The 22,309-nt window shown below is 36.4% G+C and overlaps 1 protein-coding gene across 4 annotated transcripts; it reads right to left on the bottom strand.

Moving 5' to 3' along the window:
- Positions 1-15,654: 15,654 nt before the first annotated feature.
- Positions 15,655-18,281, bottom strand: LOC112198447 (squamosa promoter-binding-like protein 16). 4 transcript variants are annotated; one of them, XM_040518853.1, is made up of 5 exons: positions 18,219-18,281; positions 17,781-18,064; positions 16,794-17,092; positions 16,440-16,576; positions 15,655-16,331 (listed from the first exon to the last, which is right to left on the bottom strand). In XM_040518853.1, the coding sequence occupies exons 3-5, from the start codon at positions 17,036-17,038 to the stop codon at positions 15,817-15,819; spliced, it is 897 nt and encodes a 298-aa protein (XP_040374787.1). In that variant the 5' UTR covers positions 17,039-17,092; positions 17,781-18,064; positions 18,219-18,281; the 3' UTR covers positions 15,655-15,816. The 4 variants fall into 4 exon arrangements, with proteins under 4 accessions (XP_040374787.1, XP_024195342.1, XP_024195341.1 ...); XM_024339574.2 differs by lacking the exon at positions 18,219-18,281 and having other exon boundaries at positions 16,794-17,244; positions 17,781-18,140; XM_024339573.2 differs by lacking the exon at positions 18,219-18,281 and having other exon boundaries at positions 16,794-17,122; positions 17,781-18,140.
- Between the last annotated feature and the right edge of the window lie 4,028 nt (positions 18,282-22,309).

The following is a 22,309-nucleotide window of genomic DNA, read 5'->3' as shown; positions in this document are numbered from 1 at the left end:
TGGATTGGTAGGTTTACAAAAACATCTAGAGATTCACTTTTGGGATTGACAATTTTCAAATCTTCTTCACAAGTTGTATGAAAATAGGACTTCATGAGAGAATAAGGAAAATCCTGCACTAGAAAAAAGAAGAAGAAAAAAAAATTAATGCACAGATAGTATTATGTGTAAACACAACCTAACCCAATTTCTTTTCTCTACATATATAACCTGCTTGATGTGAAATAGCAGATCTGTGAAAGATTAATTAATTATCTTGTTTTCCCATGTTCGTTTTACCATTTAGATTAGGAACAGAAATGGTCTCCCATATAATTAATTAATTAATGCTAAACATGGCCTGTGCATAATTAGCTAGACCAGGCCTAATCGGCTCGATTTCACGATTGGATGCCATGGAAGACAAAGCTCCATTTCAGGTCCAACCCGCCCGTACAAATTAAGTGAACCATTTCTGCTTCTCCCTACTGGCAAAACCGATTTGTTTTGAGCAAATACACATGTTTAACATTTTTACCTAAACTGCCTAGACAAGCATGTAGCATAGTTACTCCAACAATGCGATCATTATTTGCGTTAATTCGAGTTATACACATGGTGACGACTCGACGATTCTACGAGGTTTTTGCACTAAATTGCCAAATAAAATAGTCCTACGTAACCCTCTTAGACTAAAGACAAGAGATTAACGTGTGAATTAACTTTGATGGGGTAGACAAATTCAATCCAGGAAAGCTAAGCTAGCTAGGGTTGAGTGATGTAGCTTCTTTTGACCAATATGAAACCAAGACATATGCAAGTATATGACTATAAGCAGGAACCCCCATGTGACAATCTTCAACAAATTATGGAAACTGGGAATGAGAAAAATACATAAAAAGAAGGCTTTAAGGAGAGGAAGAGTGGATCAAAGAAGAGAAGGGTAGCTAAAGCAAGGTTTGCGTACGAGTTGTGGCTATGAATATGATTCATGCCTTTTATCTTTCGTGCTTGGTGGTATTGCATTAAAGCAAATTAAAGAGAGATATCAGTGTCTACCCATATTCAATCCAACCATACGTTTTTCATTACTGATAGAGAATTTCTCCCTCCCAATTTATGGATTAGGTTTTGGCTTTTGGATTATCACTCTTTTGGTCGTGTTGACTGATTAGTGTATTGATGTTGTTCACAACTCAACCACTTTACGCGCAATCAGTTGTAGAGTTTTATTTAAAACATCTCATCTCTCGTGATGTTGCATCAAATCATTAATGTTGTCTTTAACTTAACTACTTTATGATTTTGCACTGATTTAAAAATTATGTATGAGGGATTGGAGTTTCTATTCATACCTCCTAAATAAGTATTTGGACCTCTCATTCTAAAATTTACACAAAACTTCCAATCTTGCCCTTTTTTGTATCCACACAATTTTTTCCAATAGAAATCTACTATTAATATCTTTTTTTTCATCACTTAAAACTCAATTCATGGCCATAACTTAACATCATTCACCTTGTAAGCTTGGATACTCTCATGAACCTCCTTCTATTTCTTACTAAATCGGCAATTTATAATACCACAGGAGGACTATTTTCAAAATCAATTTCCCTAAACCCAAATCAGGTGCCTCTAGCAAAAAAAAAAAAAAAACCATAAAAAGAGACCAAGATAACAATTAACGATCAACTCCATGAAGTGAAGCAATTAAGCCAAACTAGAAAAAAAACAAAAAGAATAGGAAATAGAAATTACTTTTCGATCATTATTTTCTCGATTGTTCTTCTCTATATTTTTTGTTCTTTATTCCATTTTGCAATCTTTAGCATTCTGCCTTAATCAAAGTTGCCCAACAATCCTCATGTATGGCTATAAGAGAATGAGAAGGGGGGGGGGGGGGGGGGGGGAAGGGGGGAGAAGAGAAGGTGCAGATTTTATTTATTTATTTATTATCTTTCATTTTGTTCATTTTTCAGAAGGGTAAAGTTAGATTTAAAAACTTCCAAAAATTGTTTGAGGTCCAACTACCATTTTAGGAGGTATAATAGAACTTCCCGAAATTGACTAGAGACAAAAAAAAAAACCGTACTTAGTTCAGTTAAAAGGTTAACCATGCTGCTAAGTCATCAAATATATAATTTATTTTCTTTTAGCTAGCCTCGAGGCGTCCTCCCGATCCACTAAATGTCAGACAATCTCTCTTATATACTATGGAATAATTGTAAAATTGGGTTGTATTTGAATATTGAATTTGAAAGTACTTAAAAAAAATTGAATGTTCTTGAAGTTCTTTCTTTAAGATAATAAGAAATTAGGTAAGACAAATTTCTGAAAAACAATCTACACTGAAAGACCACTTCGCTTGTTCCCAATCTCATTTTAATTGAGATCACATGACATAAGTTGTGATTTTAGCCAATCCAAAAAGCAAGGACTGAAAAATCGATGATATCCTCGAAATTTTTGCGATATTTATTATCAAGAGAATATCGGGAGAAATTTTCAAAATTTCGCGATATTTCATGAAATTTTTGTGATATTTCTGGAAATATTCAAAATTTTCACGAAATTCAGAGATTATTACCACCTCTTGCGATATGTGGCTTGTGAAAACTAGCCCTTGTCCTTATCTGATCCAATTAAACTGATAACATCTAAAGAGAAAAACTTTAAAAATTTATAGGATCATGTATTGCTCTTTGTGTCTTTTCCCTCCATGCTTATAAATCTTCTAATTATCTTATGAGAAATTTTATTAACACATCCCTAGATACTTAATACACATTCTAATTTTTCTACATTTAAAACTCAGATTATATGGGTAAATGAAATGACTAAAAAGACATCCATATTAGAAAAGGACTATAGTTGAAATATGTTTAATAGCTTTTAATATTGTTATAAATTCAAGTTGAAATCTTTGTCATGAGTTCATGACAAGTTTGATTATTAGCAATTAATTACAAAATTCTTATGATTGTTCATATTGTTTCTTGGAAATTAATAGAAAGAAAATAAAACCTAGTATGATATATATAAACCCTAATTGGAATCTTCTTCTACAAGCTTGACTACTAGCAATTTTGCATTACAAAATCCTTATGATTGTAAATGTTGTTTCATGATAACTAGAAAATAACAACAATGTAGTTATAAACCTAGTTGGGATCCTCTTCATGTGTTCTTGATTATTTTTCAACAATCTTGACTACAAGCAATTTTAAATTACAAAATTGTTAAGATTGTACAGGTCTCATGATAATAATTGAAAGAAAATTAAAATTATTATGATGATTATGATAATTTTTTTTGATCAAATAAGAACTTCATTAATAATGAACTGGTTACAACGAGTTTTAGGCGACATCTCTTACTTAGAAATGGCCACTGGACTTCACACTGGAACTCTATAATGACTGACTCTAAACTAGCACTACAAGTGTATGACAAAGATAATAAGCGCATGAGCAGTGAGTCCTTGACATCTCACCTCTCGTCCAGCCAGTAAGAACTCTAAAACTAGACAACTCACTTGTCTCGACACTAACTCACTAACCAGAGTCCTCCTGACCAGCATTTGATCGACCGAGTCAACACTCGTTGTGACCTAAACTCGACCAAAAGGATTGTCGGACATTCAAACCTGGGACTAAAGAAAACCCAACACCATCTTCACCCTATTGTCAACACCATCCATCCACAACTGCTCCAAATCGCCATCGCTTCCGATCCGAACCCAGACAGGAAAGACCCACTAGAAGGCCAATGATGATTGTCTATGCCATAATCAGACATTTTCGCCACCGCTGCTGATCCAACTTCAGAACAGGAACTACCCTCTAGACGGCGAAAGAGAAGATTGTCTCTGCCACACCCTTAGTAGTGCCGTATACCAACAATACACCAACAACCAAGCAAACAACAAAACTAAAAGCTTTAAAACAAAACAACACCTAAAGGACCTAGAGAAAGACCCCAAGCCCAGACTAGGCCCACAATCGGATGAAGGCCCAGACTGCCACCACCTTCAGACCCAAACTGCTGTCAAACTCCATCGCGCCATCGCCAGCACCACCGGAGACTGACCGCCACCATCATCATACCGTCCTCCCTTCAAGCCAAATCAGGATTGAACCAGCCATCACCCCTGAATTGGAGTTTCTCATCCCTGCCAGCCACCGGACCAGACCGGATTGGAAGATAGATCCATCCAATCGGAGCTCGCCCAACATAACCACCAGATATCAAAGCAACCCCACTCTGCCAACCACCCATAGACCCTCCAAACCAGATCAATCTAGCCACCCCCTCCACTACCTCCCCGTACGGCTCCGCAGACCAACTCTGACCAAACGCTGCTAATCTGATCCTCCTACCAAGCCTCCACGGGTCAAAAACCTTGCAAGCCCTCATTGTTTGAACCCCAAAACCTATCAACCAAAGGCCAAGGGCCACTACTTGCAGATAACCGGCGATATTAAGCCTACCGGTCAAGCAACAACGTCCATAGGACACGTCGCCGGACAAGTGAGAAGATTTTTTAGAGAGACTTCCTTGCGGCGACTCAGCGAGGGTTGGGAGAGACTTATAATTGAATATGCATTCTATGATTATGATAATTAGATGCATTTAAATTCATTATGATATATATATATATATATAATATATTTATATATAGAATGTTGTGATTATGATAAATCTTAGCATGATGATTTTAATATTGATTTATATGTAGTGATTTTATATAGAATTTTGAGATTTGAGGATAATATTTTAGGTAGTTTGAGTGGTGTATTTAATAAAATGATAGAATAAGAAATCAAATGAGTAGTGTATTAAGTAAGAGGTGTGTATTGAGTATTTAGGGATGTGCGAATAAAATTTCCCTTATCTTATTTGCTAAAAAACTTTTGTTGTTAAAAAAAAAAATTTGAAAAGTGGGTAGTTATTGCAGAATAAATAGATTAAGTGGTACTTATTGCAGAGAGAAAATAGTGGGAGAGAAAAGTGGGGATTGTGGAATCATTTTTTTTAAAATTTTCTTAATAAAAGTCTATTTTATAATTGTCCTATTTATCCTTGTGATCTAATTTCTTCTCAAAGTTTTTTAATCTTTCAGGATTAAATCTGTCAAAATTTTCAGTTTTGGCTAACAAAGCCTCTTCTCTATATTATTAAGACTAGCAACATGCTTGCGTTTCTCGCGGGTGACATTGTGTTAAGGGAAAATGGTCAACTAAAAGGAATTATGTTATGAAAGGGTATTATAGACACTTTAAAATTTGGTGAAGCCCTTTGACACTAAAAGAGGACCTCCATAACTCCATTTATAGTAGTAGAGATTTGAAGACCGATTTTTTTTTAACATATGTATTTAATTGTAAAATATTATTATAATTAATAATTAACTCTCCTAATCTCCTATTTAAATCATTTTTGAGAATTCTCATGTAGAATTTCATATATTTGTCATGTCAGTGTATCTTATTATACTCCAAATTACTACAATCATTATACAATTAAGTTCATCATGGGGGTAGGAGTGAAACCTTTTGATCCCCTTTTTAAATAAAGAAAAAAAAAAGTTCATCAAACACTTTTTTTTGAAATATTATAAATAACTGATCATGTAAACATTTCATGAAAATTCATTAATTATTTCCATAATTTTTTTTTGAAAATTTACTTAGATTAAAATTTTCTCGATAATTCAATCAAAATTTCTATTATTTAGACTATCAATATTCGATATTTTAGTCATTGTCAAAAAGTCACCTTCATAGAGCATATACACATGATGTAAAATATGTGTAATGGTGAAGAATTTGGTCCATACAAATAGAACCAGCCAATTCCCATCAGTTTCATGTCATTGTCCTGAACTGCTGGCAATGGAGACTTGACTCTCTTTCCCTCCCCCATCTTTTCTCTATTTGCAATAGTTTATTGATTTTATATAGTAACCTTTTCATATGCCACTGAAAAATATCTAGAGCCATGGTAATAATTGAGCAGTGGTGAAACACTTTTGGTAAAAAAAAAACAAAAAACAAAAAGAAGAAGTAGACGCAGAAAAGGGCAGGTCACGTCAGATGGTCCAGAATCTCATTTAGTGGTTCACTGCATTAGTTGGTGTCCTAATTGGGCCCCACCAAAAACTCCAAGCTTCTTTTACTTTCCACTTTTATCCTTTGCCCAAAAGTTCACCCACATAACCCAGCTTTTACTATGAGATCAGGAAGCAAAATAATGAAAGAAAAAAAAAAAAAAACTATATATCATCATCATTATTCAAAATTCTAATAGTCATCTCTTTTTGCTAGTACTAAGAATATGAGTCAGACCACTGTTTCAGTGCTTTGGCTTGTAGATTGCAAAAGTGTGCAACAGATTATTGATGGCTTAAAAGAAAATAGTGAGAATTTATTCTATTCTTTTTTTGGGGGTAAAATGAAAGTGATGGTACAAAGGAGTCATGAAGACTTGTAAATGGTACAACACTGTGACATGGGCATGAAGATGTAGTTTGATGTTTGGGACTAAGGTCTAAGGGGTTTGAAAATTGAACAGCTATAGGCTATTGGCATGAAAGTGAATTTCTCCATAAGAGGATAAACAGAGAAAATAGGCTTATAAACAAAAATGGAAGTCGGTTTTCTGTGCTGAAAAATATGGACTGAACCAAATTGAACCAACTTTTCTTCTTCTGATCTTACAATATTTAAGGTTGGAGCATTGAGCTTCTTTGCATTCCCTTTTTTCAGGTCAAACTCCATTGGATAACTATACTTTTGTGGTGAAACATGCCCACCATGCGTTTGTACTGAAAAGGTCGATTTGTAATGTGTGAAAAAAAATTCACATTACATTTCAATTTTACATCAATGTTGCTAGGCGTACAGTACTATAGTGAATTCAGTCACATCAACTGTATTATGTGTTGGTGGACACTGGATAGTAGAGAGGGTAGTATTTGATGGAGGTAGAGAACTTGAGTTTATAACTTCGATGATTGAGAACAGAGCTCTTAAGTTTGGGTTCAAAGAGTTCCACAAAGGACGACAACGCGATGAGAGGTTTGAGTTGGGTTTCGGATATGTGGACGATGATGCCAGATTGAAAGGAAAGAAATGTAGTTATTGGGGTTACATTTAGAATGACATCTAATGAGAGCCGAGAGGATCGTGCTAAACCCTCTTAGAGCTAACAAGCGAGTGACACATGTCTCTTTCTTTTATATTATTTATATAGTAAAATTAAGAATAATGTTTGGTTAACCATATTTTTTGGTACCACCTATATCCTACCACATAAGAGATAACCACATTATTTAATAAAATTATCTGAAATGTTAGGCTTTGTGTTACATCAGTTACTACATAAAATTAGATGCATGTAGTACCAAAAAAAGTGGCACCTAACATTACTCAAACACATACCTTAAATCACATTAAGGAAGAAAAAAAATAGTAAATGTAGACCGATTAATCATTTAGTAACACCTTAAATCACATTAAACCAAACCAAACTTCAACTGGTCGGTCTTTTTGTCATTAGGGTTTGGTCGCCGCTAATAAAATGTTCTTTTCCTTTACAAGAGACTATATATGTACTGGGAGATCCTATAGGAAAAACATGTCATACTTAAATGAGTTGGTATAATCTAACTCAAAATGAGAGAAAATGCAAAAGCAGAAGTGGATGAGGAGTTAGATCTAAAACAATTCAGAAGTTTTTCATCTTTATGGGGAATACATTTGGGATGATGAACAATTGTGCTTACCACATCCACCGAGTTTGGCGCAAGGCTGCTAAAAATATATCTATATATGCAAAAGATTTTCTGTTCAGTCCTGTTGAACTGCCAACAAGCACACTCTTCAACTTCTTCAACCAACGTTGCCATGACCTATTTGAAGTACTGGTTAAGACCTTCAAGTATTTCTGATCCATTGAACCTTTACAATGGAGGCAAGAAGATGAGGTAGCTAGTCTAGCTAGAATCCAACTTAGAACACCGGTGGGGGACCTATAATAGAGGGCATCATCATCATCATGAAGAACTTTGTTGTGAGACAAAATCCAGACCGAAAATGAAGTACCCATCTTCCCAAATGATGCGTTTTGCAACACTGAGATGTGGTCCTACGCTACAGGAATTGGCAGATGGGAACCGAGGTTTTGCATTTGGCTAATCGGCTCGTACCGGGCTCCCAGCTAAAATTGAATGCACGCAAGGTGTCTGTGAAAATGGCTCTGAGAAACCCCCTTGGCCATTTTGAAGGAAATTTTTTTTTCTGATACTCACCCACTGGCTCTCTACGTTTTTGGGTTTTCATCCATTATTCATTTTCTTATTGTATGTGGTATGCGTCTTGTAGCTCATGCATCACACAAGTATGGAAATGTTGCAGAATCTAAGAGTTGTCATCAGTTTTGTGACGAGAATTCTCTCGAGTATAAAGCAAAATTTAAGAGTTCTCGCCATTTTTGTGCTGAGAATTTTTCTGAGGATAAAACTCGAGAGAGATTTAGACATGAGTACGTAAGCAGCCTAGTCGATCTAAACATGGAAACATTGCAAAGTGACAGAGAGCACTTATATCACAACTATTTGATTGTGACCACCGACCTCCATCATATTGTGCCTTCTTATTCATTTCGTCCCCATAGTGGACCACTAAATAGATAGATCATTGCCTCTTTCTGGTTTTTTGTTCCTTTTTTTTTTTTAATGAAAAATGAAGTAAAAGATTGTATAGCTATCAAATTGTTCATCCACCAGAGGGGGGGTTCCTGTGTAGTCAATTTTGGAATAATTTCCATATTTTAACTCACTTTTATTTTAACCAGATTTGTGGGTTCTCGTTTGTAATATGGTACATTGTAATTGGTATATTAATGGAGTCTGGTTGATGACTCATGAGAAGCTTTAAGATAGTTGGAAAGGCATGCTTCATTTCTAAAGTTACGGCTTCACGCACTTCTTTTGTGAAAGCAAGGACTTTATACTTGGAGTTTAAAACTTTGTTGGTTTTTTTATCCATACATTTATAAACAAGAGTATGGTGAGATGGTTACAAAATATTTTAAAGTGGAGAGACAATTTTAACTCAATATGTAATCTTGTCAAATACTTGACAGAAATGTGAGTTGATTTATTAAAAAGAATCACTCAAATAACAAAGATGTGGTTCAAGTCACAAGTGAGCTTTGTATCATTGTTGGTTAATCTTATTAAGATCCTATTAGTAATTAAAAATCAAACCTAACATTTATACACTTTTGTTAACTTAATTCCTCATAAGCCGGGATCAGTGAAATCTTGAAGACAAAGACAAATTTTGATTATCAATTGTCAAATCAAAAGAAAACTTATCAAATTTTTTAAAACTGAGAGATATTATATATAAATTTTCTTGTATATAAATAATAGTCACAACTCACCGACACTTCATTTATGCAAATTTGAATTCACATTCATGTCTAAATACCAAGAACCAGTTTATGCCAAGTCGTTATGTAAAAGGTAAAATTGTAATTTGGGTCACTTTCAAGTTTCACTAATAATTCACTCAATAATTATAAAGCTGGAAGCTTAGAATGCGTTGGCTCAGTGGGGACCAAGAATAACTTGATTAATGGGAGGAGGATGAGATCTAACGGCTACAGTTGCACAGAGTGGACCCCCTAAGAGTACTTAGGGGTTGTCAGATTTCTTTCCATTTAAGGTAGAACACCGTCGACGTCGACCTTAATGATACGCGGCCCCACTTCCGTTTTGGGAATACGTCTTTAAGGAAGTCACGTCTTGTGTGGGCTCCACTCCCCCTACTCGTCGTATCTTTAAATCCGAAATGACCCATCACACAAACACCGATCCATTTTCTTTGCTTGCTGGTCTTAGCGTCCCTTCTGTTTGCTTGTGACTTGTGAACTTGTGGTAAACTGTAAAAGTGAAAGTCCGGCGACTATCGCTTTTACCAGTTACATATAAGTGGAAGATTGTGAGCTTTTCTTTCGCTTAATATAAGGTGAATTTGTGACCGAAAAATCTTTAGAAATTGGAGTATATGTCATCTAACCTGAGAAGATGAAATTTCATTTGTAAAATTTGATTACTGATTTATTGGTATACAAATGCATTCTAAAGCTGAAAGGGATCTAAAGTGGCCTTGGAGTTTGCCACACTATTTGGTAAAACAATCAAACAAATTTGGTAAGCGTAGAAGTTTATTTTATTTTAATGGGTGAAAAAGATTAACAACCCAACTTATGTTGCTTGCTTTTGTCTTAGCCGCCATGATTAGCTCATTCATTGCACATCTGAAACGGTGAACAATTTCATATATTGAATAAGGAGTGATTACATATGCTAATACAATATATATATATATATATATATATATATATATTTCTTGATCATATCACAGTTAACTTTGAATAAATTGAAACATGAACCACAAATATCGAACTTTGCTCTTAGATATGATGATTTAAGATAGATTCATTAACCCATATTAAAAAAACGCAAGCTTGACCGATATATACCAAAACTTACTAGTTCATTTTCCCTGTGATTAGATTGGATGTTGGAGTTTTCTTGGTTTGCACCACATTAGAGCCCCAGTTTCTCTTACTCTTGCTTTTGTGGGCTAACTAGCCATTAACCAATCTTAAACATTAGTGATTTTCAGCACCAACAGCCTGATTTCCCAAAAGGCTTCTTTCTGCACAAACATGACGGTTTATAAGTAAGACATAAAACTCTAGCTGGTGCATGGACCAGCAATTAGCCTTCATATATAAATACATATATGCTGCCCAAAATTAAGCTACAATCTAACATGTTAGAGAACCCACTTTTAATTAAACTCTAAAAATTAGATCCCACTGTCTCATCTTACTTTGATTCAGTTGGAGGCCTAAAATAAGCACTACTAGCTGCTACCAGTTGTTTCTGTACTGTATGAGCGTGATTGTTAGAGCTAGGCCATGTTATGATATTAATATACTAGCTACAAATATCCACACACCCAATTCTTGTAGGATCGAGTAGCTATGCAAAGTGTTTCTTAATTTTTTTTTTGCTAGGTTTGTCGTTTAATTTTATCATTCTGATTTAATGGTTATGAATTTGTTATGGTTAAAAAAATTCTTTTCTCTTTTTGGATAAATTTGAGGAGAATCGAACATTTGATTTAATGAGTTAATTCTAGTACAATCTCCAACATCCCCTCACCAATTGAGTTAAATCATAAGGGCTTAAACATCTCCCTCTTAATTGATAAACAAAACCATGTTCTACAATAATTGGTGACTGAACCAATTGATACCGCGGCAATTCAACTCTGAAATCTCCCACATACAAAGAAAAAACTTATGTTCATTTCCAAAAAAAAAAAAAAAAAAACGTATGTCTATAAACCAAGTGATCGGAGACACGTTACGATAACAATTGTTCAGGGAAACCAGGAGGATCATCATCATCATGTGATCTAATGGAGGCAACGCATGTGAGCTTAATGGGCCTGAGAGGATCAGAGCACAGATGCTTATTGAAGCTTAGGGTTAAACGAAGTTGAGGGCCTTGGTTGTGATAGGGAAAGTTAACTTAATTTCGTCTGCTTTAGTGTCCACTTTAGGTCATGTTTCAACCACCCCACAAATGGCCATGAGAGTAAAGCCAACAGCGACCCCATTTTAACCTTTATTATTGCGCCTCAATTATTTCGTTGAAAACGTGATATACTCCATCTCGTGCGTCTGATCTAAGTTTGATTGCTACATTTCCTTATGTGTTTTTGAGGGTTTCTAGTACCTCAAAGTATCCTTTTTATTGTTACTTAAGAATAATTACTATAGGGTTAGTTATTGTTTACTATCATATAATTTACCCCATACTATAATCTTATGTGTTTCTTATTGGACTAGTTTTCTTATGAGCTTACTATATGCAATACATGTGATGTGACGGTGATTCAAATCTAATCATAGGTTGTGTAAATGATAATTGTAGCAACTATTGGAGATTGAAAACGGTCATTTGTGATATTTAGCGCTTGTGACACTCTTTTGAGGAGATCTCATTTACTTATATTTATGACATATAGTCTCACGCAGCTTGATCATTTCGTGGTTGGGTCTTTGACGATAGTGGGTCACAAAGATTTTTTTAAATATCTGGGGCACACTTTCATGTCATTAGCTATTCCCGACTAATGTAGTAGCATGATAAGGGGTAGTTGACAAAAAAGAATCGCAAATAAGAAAGGAGAACGTAAGTAATTAGAAGATGTTTAATTCACGCTCAGGATGGTTACTATTACAATTTTTTTTTATTCTTTTGGAATATCATATGAATTTCATTCATGCTCTCTACTTGGCCACATGTCGAGGCTATTTGTTTATGACCAATCTTCCATTTCACACAAGTGACAAAATTGTAGTGAAATCGTAAAACTTAACAATAAAGAGATGTAATTAGATATTTTGGTATAGTTAATCACTAAAGTTTCTGACACAACTCCAATGACATGGGGAGGTATTTTCGTCAAACACTCAAACCCCTTTGGCCCAGTTTGTTTAGCAGGAATGTCAAAATAGGAAAAGAATTTATTTTCCTTTATTTTTTTTTTTTGAGAAAATAAGAGACCTTTATTGAACAAAACCAAAGATTACATATGGGAATGACGGGTGGTGGACATGAACTCCCCACTTTCCTTTCTAAGAACCGAACCAATTACAGGTCCGTCATCAAGAATGACTTCTATCAGCCAAAAGAGCCCAATCCCTAACCAACAAAGTAGGCCCAACCTCACAGGCTACAGATAATCCCGAGAATATCGATAACACCTGATAGACAACCGCCATAAAAACCAACGCTCTCTTCCACACCGTGTCCCAATGAAGCTAGACCACGTGCAAGGATCGCTTGTCAGCACATTGACCATAAGATAACACCGAAAATAAAACAACTCGTCCTTAGGAAAGACACCACCTCCATGGCACATCAATTTGACCCAACCATCGCTCAACAAAGGAGGGACCGACTATTGACCAAAAAAACCTAGCCACCAACCTAATTGAAAACAAGACTCTAACCAACCTAACCAAAAACAAGACTTTAAACAATAAAAGAGAAACGGTGCCGCAGTACTCCTCTTCGTTGTCATCAGGAACCCAGCTAGCAAGCCACCACCACAATTCCATGTCTTCGAGCACCCCAAGTCGATGATACCATGCGGCAAGCCACACCAATTCTACCACCGAGAGATCGGTGAAAAAATTACCGTACTGTGCCACCACCATGCCCACCATCTTGAGAGCCCAAATCTACCACAGCTGCCGCCACCGTCTAGCAACACATCGTAGAGTAGAAATCAGTGCCATACGATCCATGGCGTACCGCTGCCATGATCTGGCTTCTGGCTCCTTCCTCCACGGCGATCGCCCACCATCAGTCTTCCCCACCAACATCGCCGCCTGATAGAAGCGAAGAGCCATACTCGACCTGAACCAGCAAATCGACTCACAGAGCAAGACCTCTGCGATCCCAAGATCCCGTCCGGCAACACCCATCTCTCGTCAATGAGGCAGAGAGCCATGGTGGATGCGGGACAGGCTGAAGAAATCCCTTTACTCTCTCCAAACCCTAGTTCTCCCCTTCTTTGTCGGCGCTCTCTCTCCACTGCCTGATTTATTTTCCTTTCCAGACCTATATGGAATGGAATATGTTTTGGTATTTCCATGTGGATGTTTGGAACATCATTGAAAATTAAATTTTAGAAATTAATTTTCTATTCCTATTGTAGTGTTTGGTAAGTCATAAGAATGAAATATAAAATTATAATTTTCAATAACGCTATTTTACTAATTAAAGTACAGATATGATATCAACTTATAAGGAATATTGGTGAGGGAATATAAATTTTTTAGAGGGATAATTAATGTAATTTTGTCTTTGACAGTGAGAAATGGAAATAGAATACCAACAGGGTCGTCTTGTGACAAAGTGAGGCCTAAGGCAAAATTTAGAGAGACCTTCCTAATAATTTTTTTCATTGAAAAAAAAAAGTCAGCAAAGCTAAGTTCAAACTAAAACATAGCCGATTATATAAACAAAATAAAGAGTAACAATGTCAATAAAGAATAATAGAACCTGATTTTTTAATCACAAAATTTTAGACTTCAGGCCTTGACGGTTTGTTACAATTGTATCAACTATTTGAATCCTGATTATGAAATTAGAACAGAGGATGAAATTCAGAATTGAGTAAGAGGAAGAGAAAGATTGCTGCTATGCGTCTATGAGAGTCTGTCAATGGCTTAAATAGACATAAAAGGAAGAAATGTTACTGTTTGTCTTTGAAAGAACCATAGGGAAATCAAAAATTCATGTTTCAGCAGCCAACGTTTCATTTTTGTCCAAACTGGTGAAAGTGAGAGCAAAACTTTTAGTTATCTTCTTTCTAATCTCAGAGTGATGGAGAAAGAGAAAAGTTTGGGCTGTTTAACTTACAAATACAGAAGAAAAAGAGGAAATTTTGATTCCTCACGGAGTTACGGGTTTGATTTCATCGGCCTCAGCGTTGTCTTCTACAGACTACAGTTCTGTCTTTTTTCTTTTACTATTTTTTTTAACATATATATAGGCATTTTGAGATGGAGGCCTTCCCCAAACTGAGGCCGAAGGCCACTGCCTTGGTCAAGGGATGGCTCCCTGAATTTCTATTCAGGTTTTATGAGGGAGTCAATTTCCAGTCAGATCTCATTTTTTATTTCCTTTCCAATTTCTAATTACAACCAAACGGCACATTTGAATTCATTTTCTTCCCATTTATACTATGATTTTCTGTCATCCAAACGGGGCCTTGGAGTCATATTTCATAGGGCTAAATACTAGTTAGTACCCTATCATTTAGGTCCAAAATCAATTCAGTCCCTGTACTTCTAATTTCATCAAAAACACCCCTGCACTTTCAATTTTGATCTAATAGGTCCAATTCATTAATATTCTGTAATGGGTTCAAGTTATAGTTGGATTATTTGTTGAAAAACTATTTATTTTTAATAGTAGGACTCGCTCTGAAATTGACTATACAGACCACCTCGACACCACATCATAAAACATAGGCCATATATGAGCCACATTAACAAGTTAAATAACTCAATTGTCAAAAAACTAACAAATTGGACCTATTAAATCAAAATTGAAAGTGCAGGGGTGTTTTTGATGAAATTAGAAGTTCAAGGACTGAATTGATTTTGGACCTAAACCACAGGGTAGTAATTTGTATTTAGCCCTATTTCATATCTGGAAAACGTGTCTTCTTCTTCTTCCTCTTGGAAAAGAAAAACCGGGTCTTCTTCTATATTCAATATTTGACCAACTAGCAACATATTCCTCGCTCGTATCACAAAAAAAAAAAAAACATATTCCTCCTTGCCAAAGAAAAAAAAACAAGCAACATGGTATGTGTGATGAGGGCTTGATTTCAAAGTTCAACCCGGGCTCCAAAAGAAAGATTACCACTGCTTGGGCCGGCTTATTCCAGGATAGCCCACTAACGGCTACTTGCTCACATGGTACCCGGTTCAAATCTCCATTGGCATGTTGAAATTTGAAGCATATCTCAAACTAGTAAGTAAAAAGAAAACTGAATATGGATAACCTTTTTCAGCCAATGAATTCATGCAATAATGCAAAGCATATTATTTATTTGGATTATTCAGGGGAGTAACAATAAAAAACTACAAACAGAAGCATTTTCAATCTCTCATGAGTTAACATAGCGAACTCTGGTTCCTCATCACAAAGGGAAAGGATTGCATCTAGTGAAACATCTGCTGAATGCACAGGAGATTGGAATTGTTGCTTCCATCAGTAACTAGATTAGAAACTACTGCTCCACCCTGCATTCCCAAATCATTGTAGTGGTGAAGTCTAGGGACGAAGGACTGAGCTGAGCAGATTGAACTTGTCTGTCCTATGAGGCTCAAACCAGTCTCCTCCGGGACTGCTGGCGTCAATGACAGAAGAGAGCGAGCGCAACTGGATTCAACGTTGCCACTGAAGAACTCATTGGAGAAAATTTTGTGGTTGTTGCCATAATTTCCCAATGCAAAGTTGGTACCAAGAAGTGGTTGGCAAACAGAAGAAGCAGCTTCGGAGTGCATGAAGCCAATGCCTACTCTGTGGCTATAGCATGGTAAAGATTCTGAAAATGAGTTTCTTCTTGAGACACTTAATTGGGAGTGGCTGTGAGTAGGAAAATCTTCCCAAGCAGAGTTCATTACAGCATTTGTTGGATAGAGTTGTGGAGTACTGAATGCTGAAGATGTTGCGCCTGTTATGTGATAAGTTTAGACACAAAGAACACATTGTAGTACATTTGAGTAATGCTAATGAAAGCAGCAGTGAATGTGCAAAGACCTTATAGACTAAATTTCCAAACCTTGGTAATCAGAAAGAAATGCTCCTAAACTTGTGGGCATAGGTTCCAACTGAGGCTTCCTTCGGCGTTTGTTGTGTCCAGCAAGACGCCTTCTGCAGCTTCTTTTTCCTTCATCAAACTCTTCCAATGAATGGAACCTTGGTAATGTAAGATTAGATGTTAATAGACTTGAGCAAGGAAAGAAACCAGGGTGATGTGGAAAGAAAAACATTAACTGATGTATGTCCAATGGATTAGGGATTTTAAAGAATCGCAAATGCTGCTGATTAGATTTCATGCATATGTAATTATGTACACACTTCAAAATGAAGAAATTGCTTATAAGTAATAACTTTCTATCCTTTTCACTCTTACCTGCTGCACTGCTGACAGAATCGCTTTTCCTGTCCCTGAATCGTGACCTTTGGGGTCTTTGAATGGAGCTCACATACTTTGTGGCGCTGGTGATACTCCCTGCACATGCTAAGGTCGGAATTGCACCCATCAACCAAGCATGAAGCAACTTGGATTACAGCATTGGCTCGTCGGCCTCTCTTTAAAGATGTGTTCATCATAGAGACCCCATGCCCCTTCAACTTGCCTTTTGAACCGTTGTTCATATTGTTCAAGCACACAACCTACACTTTGTCCAGCAATCTCCTGAAGTCCTAAGCCTATATAAGCAGCAATGGTGTTGAATATGCCTGTTCTCCAGGAAACCAATTTTCGAGGTGTTCTTAAGTAATAGCTAATAGAAAACACTCCTTTCTTTTCTCCCAAAATATGAATGTTCCTCCACACATCACCAAAATGGCAAAACCCAATACTATTCAACCAAAACAAAGAACTAAATGATAATTCAATGCGTAAGAAGCAATGTTTCATATAATTTTGCTCTAACAATTCAGCCTAACAAATAAAGTAAGAGCAATGCATGGGAAATCAAAAACCACTTTTGATCAATATATTGGCTACTGCCTTCTTAAAAAAAAAAAACCACTTTTGTGGTCATTCACACTAACACCAAGTACTCTTATCTGGACCACAACATAAGTTCTTTCCTGAATTTTTTTTCTTCTTCTTGTAATAATCTTCAAACAAGCTAATTTTGGATCTCAATGACTGCATCAAGAATTATTCTAGTAGCTGGCACCACTATTACTTTGCCCACCAATGATGAAAACCACATGTACACTACCATTTTCACTCTTGTAAAAGCTGCTTTTGTGAAACCTTTTCTCTGTTTCCTTTTCTTCTTCTATTCGACTTTTCTCAGTGAACTCATTTTCAAATGCTAAAATTAAAACAAGATGCGTTGAGGAATAGCAGAATATATACATAAGAAGATCGAATGATGGGTACCTTAAATTCTGAGAGTAGCCCAGTAAAGCACAGAACTTGATTTGATAACCTCCTTGGTATCCCAATTAGAGAGAAAGAGAAACAAGAAAGAAACTACAAGTCTAATGAAGCTCAAGTTTGGAAGAAGTTGGGGGCATTCTGCAATAGATGGACAATAAGTAGCTTGGTTTGGAATTCTGATCAGCCATTATTTGTCTGACAAAACAGTTCCACTGAGAGACAGGCGACTTCCACACTAGTCTTCTGTTGGGTCTTCTCCCCTTAAAAGAGCCAAGCTTGTTGCACTGTAACGAGAAAAAGCAAGTGTCACTGTGTCACAGTAATAATGAAGAATAAAGATAGCAAAGAAGAGAGGAAAAAAAAGGTGAAAACGTGTGGTAGGGAAAATGGACACAGAGTAGTTGCTATCAGCTTTACAAGTGAGAGAAGTAGAAGTACCAAAAGGGTTTGAAAAGAGTTACTTCAGTTTCACATTTCATGGTGTTCCGAAATCCAAATTATGGGGCTCTACCATTATTGATAGAGAAGACTTAGAAATTGACCCGGGACCCGATCTGGGTACTGAAACCCGAGACACAGGGGTACCACATATATGAAATAACAGAGATATCACACAGTAGGAAAGCTACACTAATATGACCCGAAAAAAAAAAGGAAAGCTACACTAAACTACAAAGATGGTAACATCTTAATGGTCATTGACTCATAGGCATATACATCCGAAGGCCTTTGAAACAGGAAGAGAAATCCCATTTGTTTTTGTCAAGAGGAAATCTCTGTTGTTAAGCACTGGAAATGTGGAGGAAAATGCACAGGTGATGGTAATCGACTCATTTGGTCACCCCCAACGTTCACATATTGAACATCTATGTTCACATCAGAGAGTCACTATCTAATATCAATTAATTCACATTATAGAAAGAATACGCAAGTTTTGTTAGGATGTGATGAAGTTGAAATGAAACAAAGAAATCCGTTTATGGCAAGAAAAAGAGCAAAGAAATCTGTTTACGGCAAACTTTATCTACACAAATATGAGATAACAATGAGTGTATTGCATATAGTTCTCGTTATGTACTGTTTTTCTAATAAATTGTAAATTACTGGATTCTTTCTATATCCAAACGAGGTATTTCCTATATATTTTACATTATATCAAATCTTGTGCTCCATGATTAGTTCAGCCTGACCTGCGTCACATCTAGTTTCTACTGAGCTGAGCTGAAGACCAGTGACATGTTAAAACACTACAAGGTTAACATGTAGTAGACTAGTAGATTGACTCGTCTGAGAAGATTCTAATTGCATTTGAGTGTCCTTCGTTTTAGATTGATTTTGCAACAGAAAAACTCCAATAAGCATGTAGTAGAAGTGTAGAGGCAAACTCTCAGAATGGGACTGCAGCATATACTCATACTCATGCTCAATATAAGCAAATATGCATTTATGCTCCACACAAATTTTTTCAGTACTTGATAGAGATCTACAAACCTTCATGTACCATTATATGCATGATTATTTGGCTCTCAGAAAAGTATTGATTTGGATGGTTGATCCCAGAATCGCATGATGACCCATTGACCCATGAACACCTTCAAACGTCAAGGGGCATGCGAACTAATACATACATTGCAAGTAGTTACATGTCATATTAGCATCATGCTAGAACACACACACACACACACACAAAATCCTGAAATAAATTTTTGTTTTTACCTGTTAATGCTTATATCACACTTTGTCCATTACATCTCCAACTGCACGGCTGCTTACAACTCCCATTTACTGAGAGCTGCTGTCAGATTCTTTTCACCGTTTCAGAAAAATATTGAATCAACAAAATATCATTTTAGACATCACCCCAAGTATTTCCGAAAAGAAGTAAAAAAAAAAAAAAAGAAAGAAAGAAGGTCCAGGACTCCATGAGCAAGTACTGTGTTCCAAGGAAGGAGACGCAATTAGAGTATGGGGCCTAAAAAGAGAGGGAAGTCGAGAAAGGATACAGCTGAAGGTAGTGACTGGTGAGGTATTGAATGTTCCTTTGGCACTATACAAGGACTGCGGTGTTAGAAGATGTTGGTCAACAATGTGAGTAGTGGAGGTGGAGCAGAAAACAATTGAATTGCTTAGTTCATTTGCTGCAGCGGTTTATGAGTTTATCCAACCGGCCAGTAATTTAGCACTCACACATGCAAGTTTAGAATTTACCAGAATGTTTAGACCCCTGAGATGCTGCAGATTTTTTTTTAGGAAGCCCGCATGTTGCTGCAGGTTTGTGCATGCCAGTGCTCTTCCAGGACTAAATCATCTATACATAGAAGTTCCGAAAAAGGGAAAACACACAGCCATCAAAACGGTAACACTAATTATTGTAGGAAAATTCACACTTCTGTCCTCTGTTACCTAAGTTAAAGTTTAGCATGAATGATTTGGATGACACACATAAATCAGAATGCAAGCTTTAACACAATGTCTGTTACCTAAGTTAAAGTTTAGCATGAATGATTTGGATGACACACATAAATCAGAATGCAAGCTTTAACACAATGTCTTCTAATCCCATAATACCACCTGATAAAAGTATGGCAAGATGTGGCAACATTACACAAAAACTTGGACCAAGGCTACTAGCAAAATCATTTCTGGCATCAAATAATCCATACATCACATAGAAACATAGACAAACTTTATTAGTAAATTGAAATACTTTGTGAATGATTATAACTACTTCATTACAAAGACCACTGATTCAAGCACTTCCTCTAAGTTGAACAGCTTTTCCTTCAATTTCACTTGCTGCATCAGAAGGTATGGAAGTAGGCTCTGTGCTATAGCAGTAATCACAGAAATTTTATTCACTTGGGTTGTAGATTTGAGAGGAGGATACGATCAAACTGGATCTCCTAAAGCAAATGAGTACCATGGACTTTTCAAAAGTCATTATCAAATTGCCTCGGGAGAAAGCACGCAGAACAAATGAGAAAAGAGAATCAAAACAAAATTACTTTAAGAGATCGAATATGTTAGAGTTGGAATTAAAATTTGTTTTATATCAAAGTTTTTTTTTTTTTTTGGTTGGAACTGGAGAACTAAGCAAAGACAAATAGCCTTCTTAGTTCCAGATTTTATTGAACTAAAAAAGAATACAAGGGAGGGGAGACAAAGCCAACCTCCGAAAGCTAAAAGAAACTATACAAGCGAATTACCGAAAACGAAACTTTGGTAGACCTAAACGGTCACTATCACAGTGTGTCTGGATAAAGGGTGGAGCTAAGTTCCACCATATCAAACCACAGGACGTAGAACCATAAGTCGCTAAAGCATCTGCCACTTGATTACCCTCTCGAAATATATGCGAAGATTTGAAATGCATTTGAGAAATTCGGTGCAAACAATTACCCCATTCTATACGAAGCTTCCAAGGGACCAAATGAGGAGAGCGAATGAAATCAAGAACCACAGAGGAGTCCACTTCCAACCATATATGCTTCCAATCTCTTACCCAAGCAAGCTCAATTGCTTTAATCACTGCCATTACCTCCGCTGCGATTGAGCTTGGAATGTGAAGATTAGAGGCAAAAGCTCCAAGATAATTCCCTTTGTAATCACGAAAGACGGCACCGTAGCCTCCAAGCCCAGAATCTTGCCTCCATGCACCATCAGAATTAATTTTTATCCAACCCAATGGTGGAGGATGCCAAATAACCTCAACAATTTTAGGAGCACGGCGAGGCTTGCATTGAACTCCAAAACTCTTCAAAACCCGAAGATACTTCATTATATCAAAGAATTTATATCAAAGAATTTAGCCTCGTATATACTTCATTATTGCAAACATAAAAAGAGTAATAAATGAACTGAAAACACGTAAGATTCTAAAATTGTAATGCAGAATTTTAATGACTACAACCAACTATAGTTTAGCTTCAATATGCTGCGGAGGTACTTTGAATAATTGTTCAATTTTTTTTTTTTAATGTTAATTAGTATATTTTTTTCTGTGTTCTTATAGCATCCTGCATGTTACAGCAAGGAGGGAGAAAATAAAAAATAAAAAAATAACCAAAACGTCGGGACTCACCTTAAATTTGCGCCCCACGAGCATCTTAATTATGTGTCGACGCCGAAGAAAGCACAATCTATCCGACTTCTTAATGAATTTACAAAAAAGTTGACACACGGAATATATATATTCTCCAACGTGCAATGCATGTTCCATTCCACTAAGTCACCATCTTAAACGGAATCAATGAAATTATCACTAAATTTTCAAGAGTAGAAATTGAGGGTCTCTGCCTAGCTAAGTCATTAAAATTATCATCCCGCTGGCGCTGGCATCGCTAGGGAGTAGGGAGGTACTTGATTATCTTCATTCTTCACTGCTGCTATGTCGGTGCATGAACACCCCAATTGCCAAGGGACTGAACGTCCACCTTCACTGGCTTGCACAAATCGACCTTCCAAGTGACCTTAATTCATCCAGTCATCTCCACATGCAGGAGCCTTGACGGTGACCGTCTTGCTCCCGG

Source organism: Rosa chinensis, chromosome 4, assembly GCF_002994745.2.
Source record: "Rosa chinensis cultivar Old Blush chromosome 4, RchiOBHm-V2, whole genome shotgun sequence".
NCBI lineage: Eukaryota > Viridiplantae > Streptophyta > Magnoliopsida > Rosales > Rosaceae > Rosa > Rosa chinensis.
The sequence above is the reverse complement of the archived record's forward strand: the minus strand, read 5'-3'. Positions and strand labels throughout refer to the sequence as shown.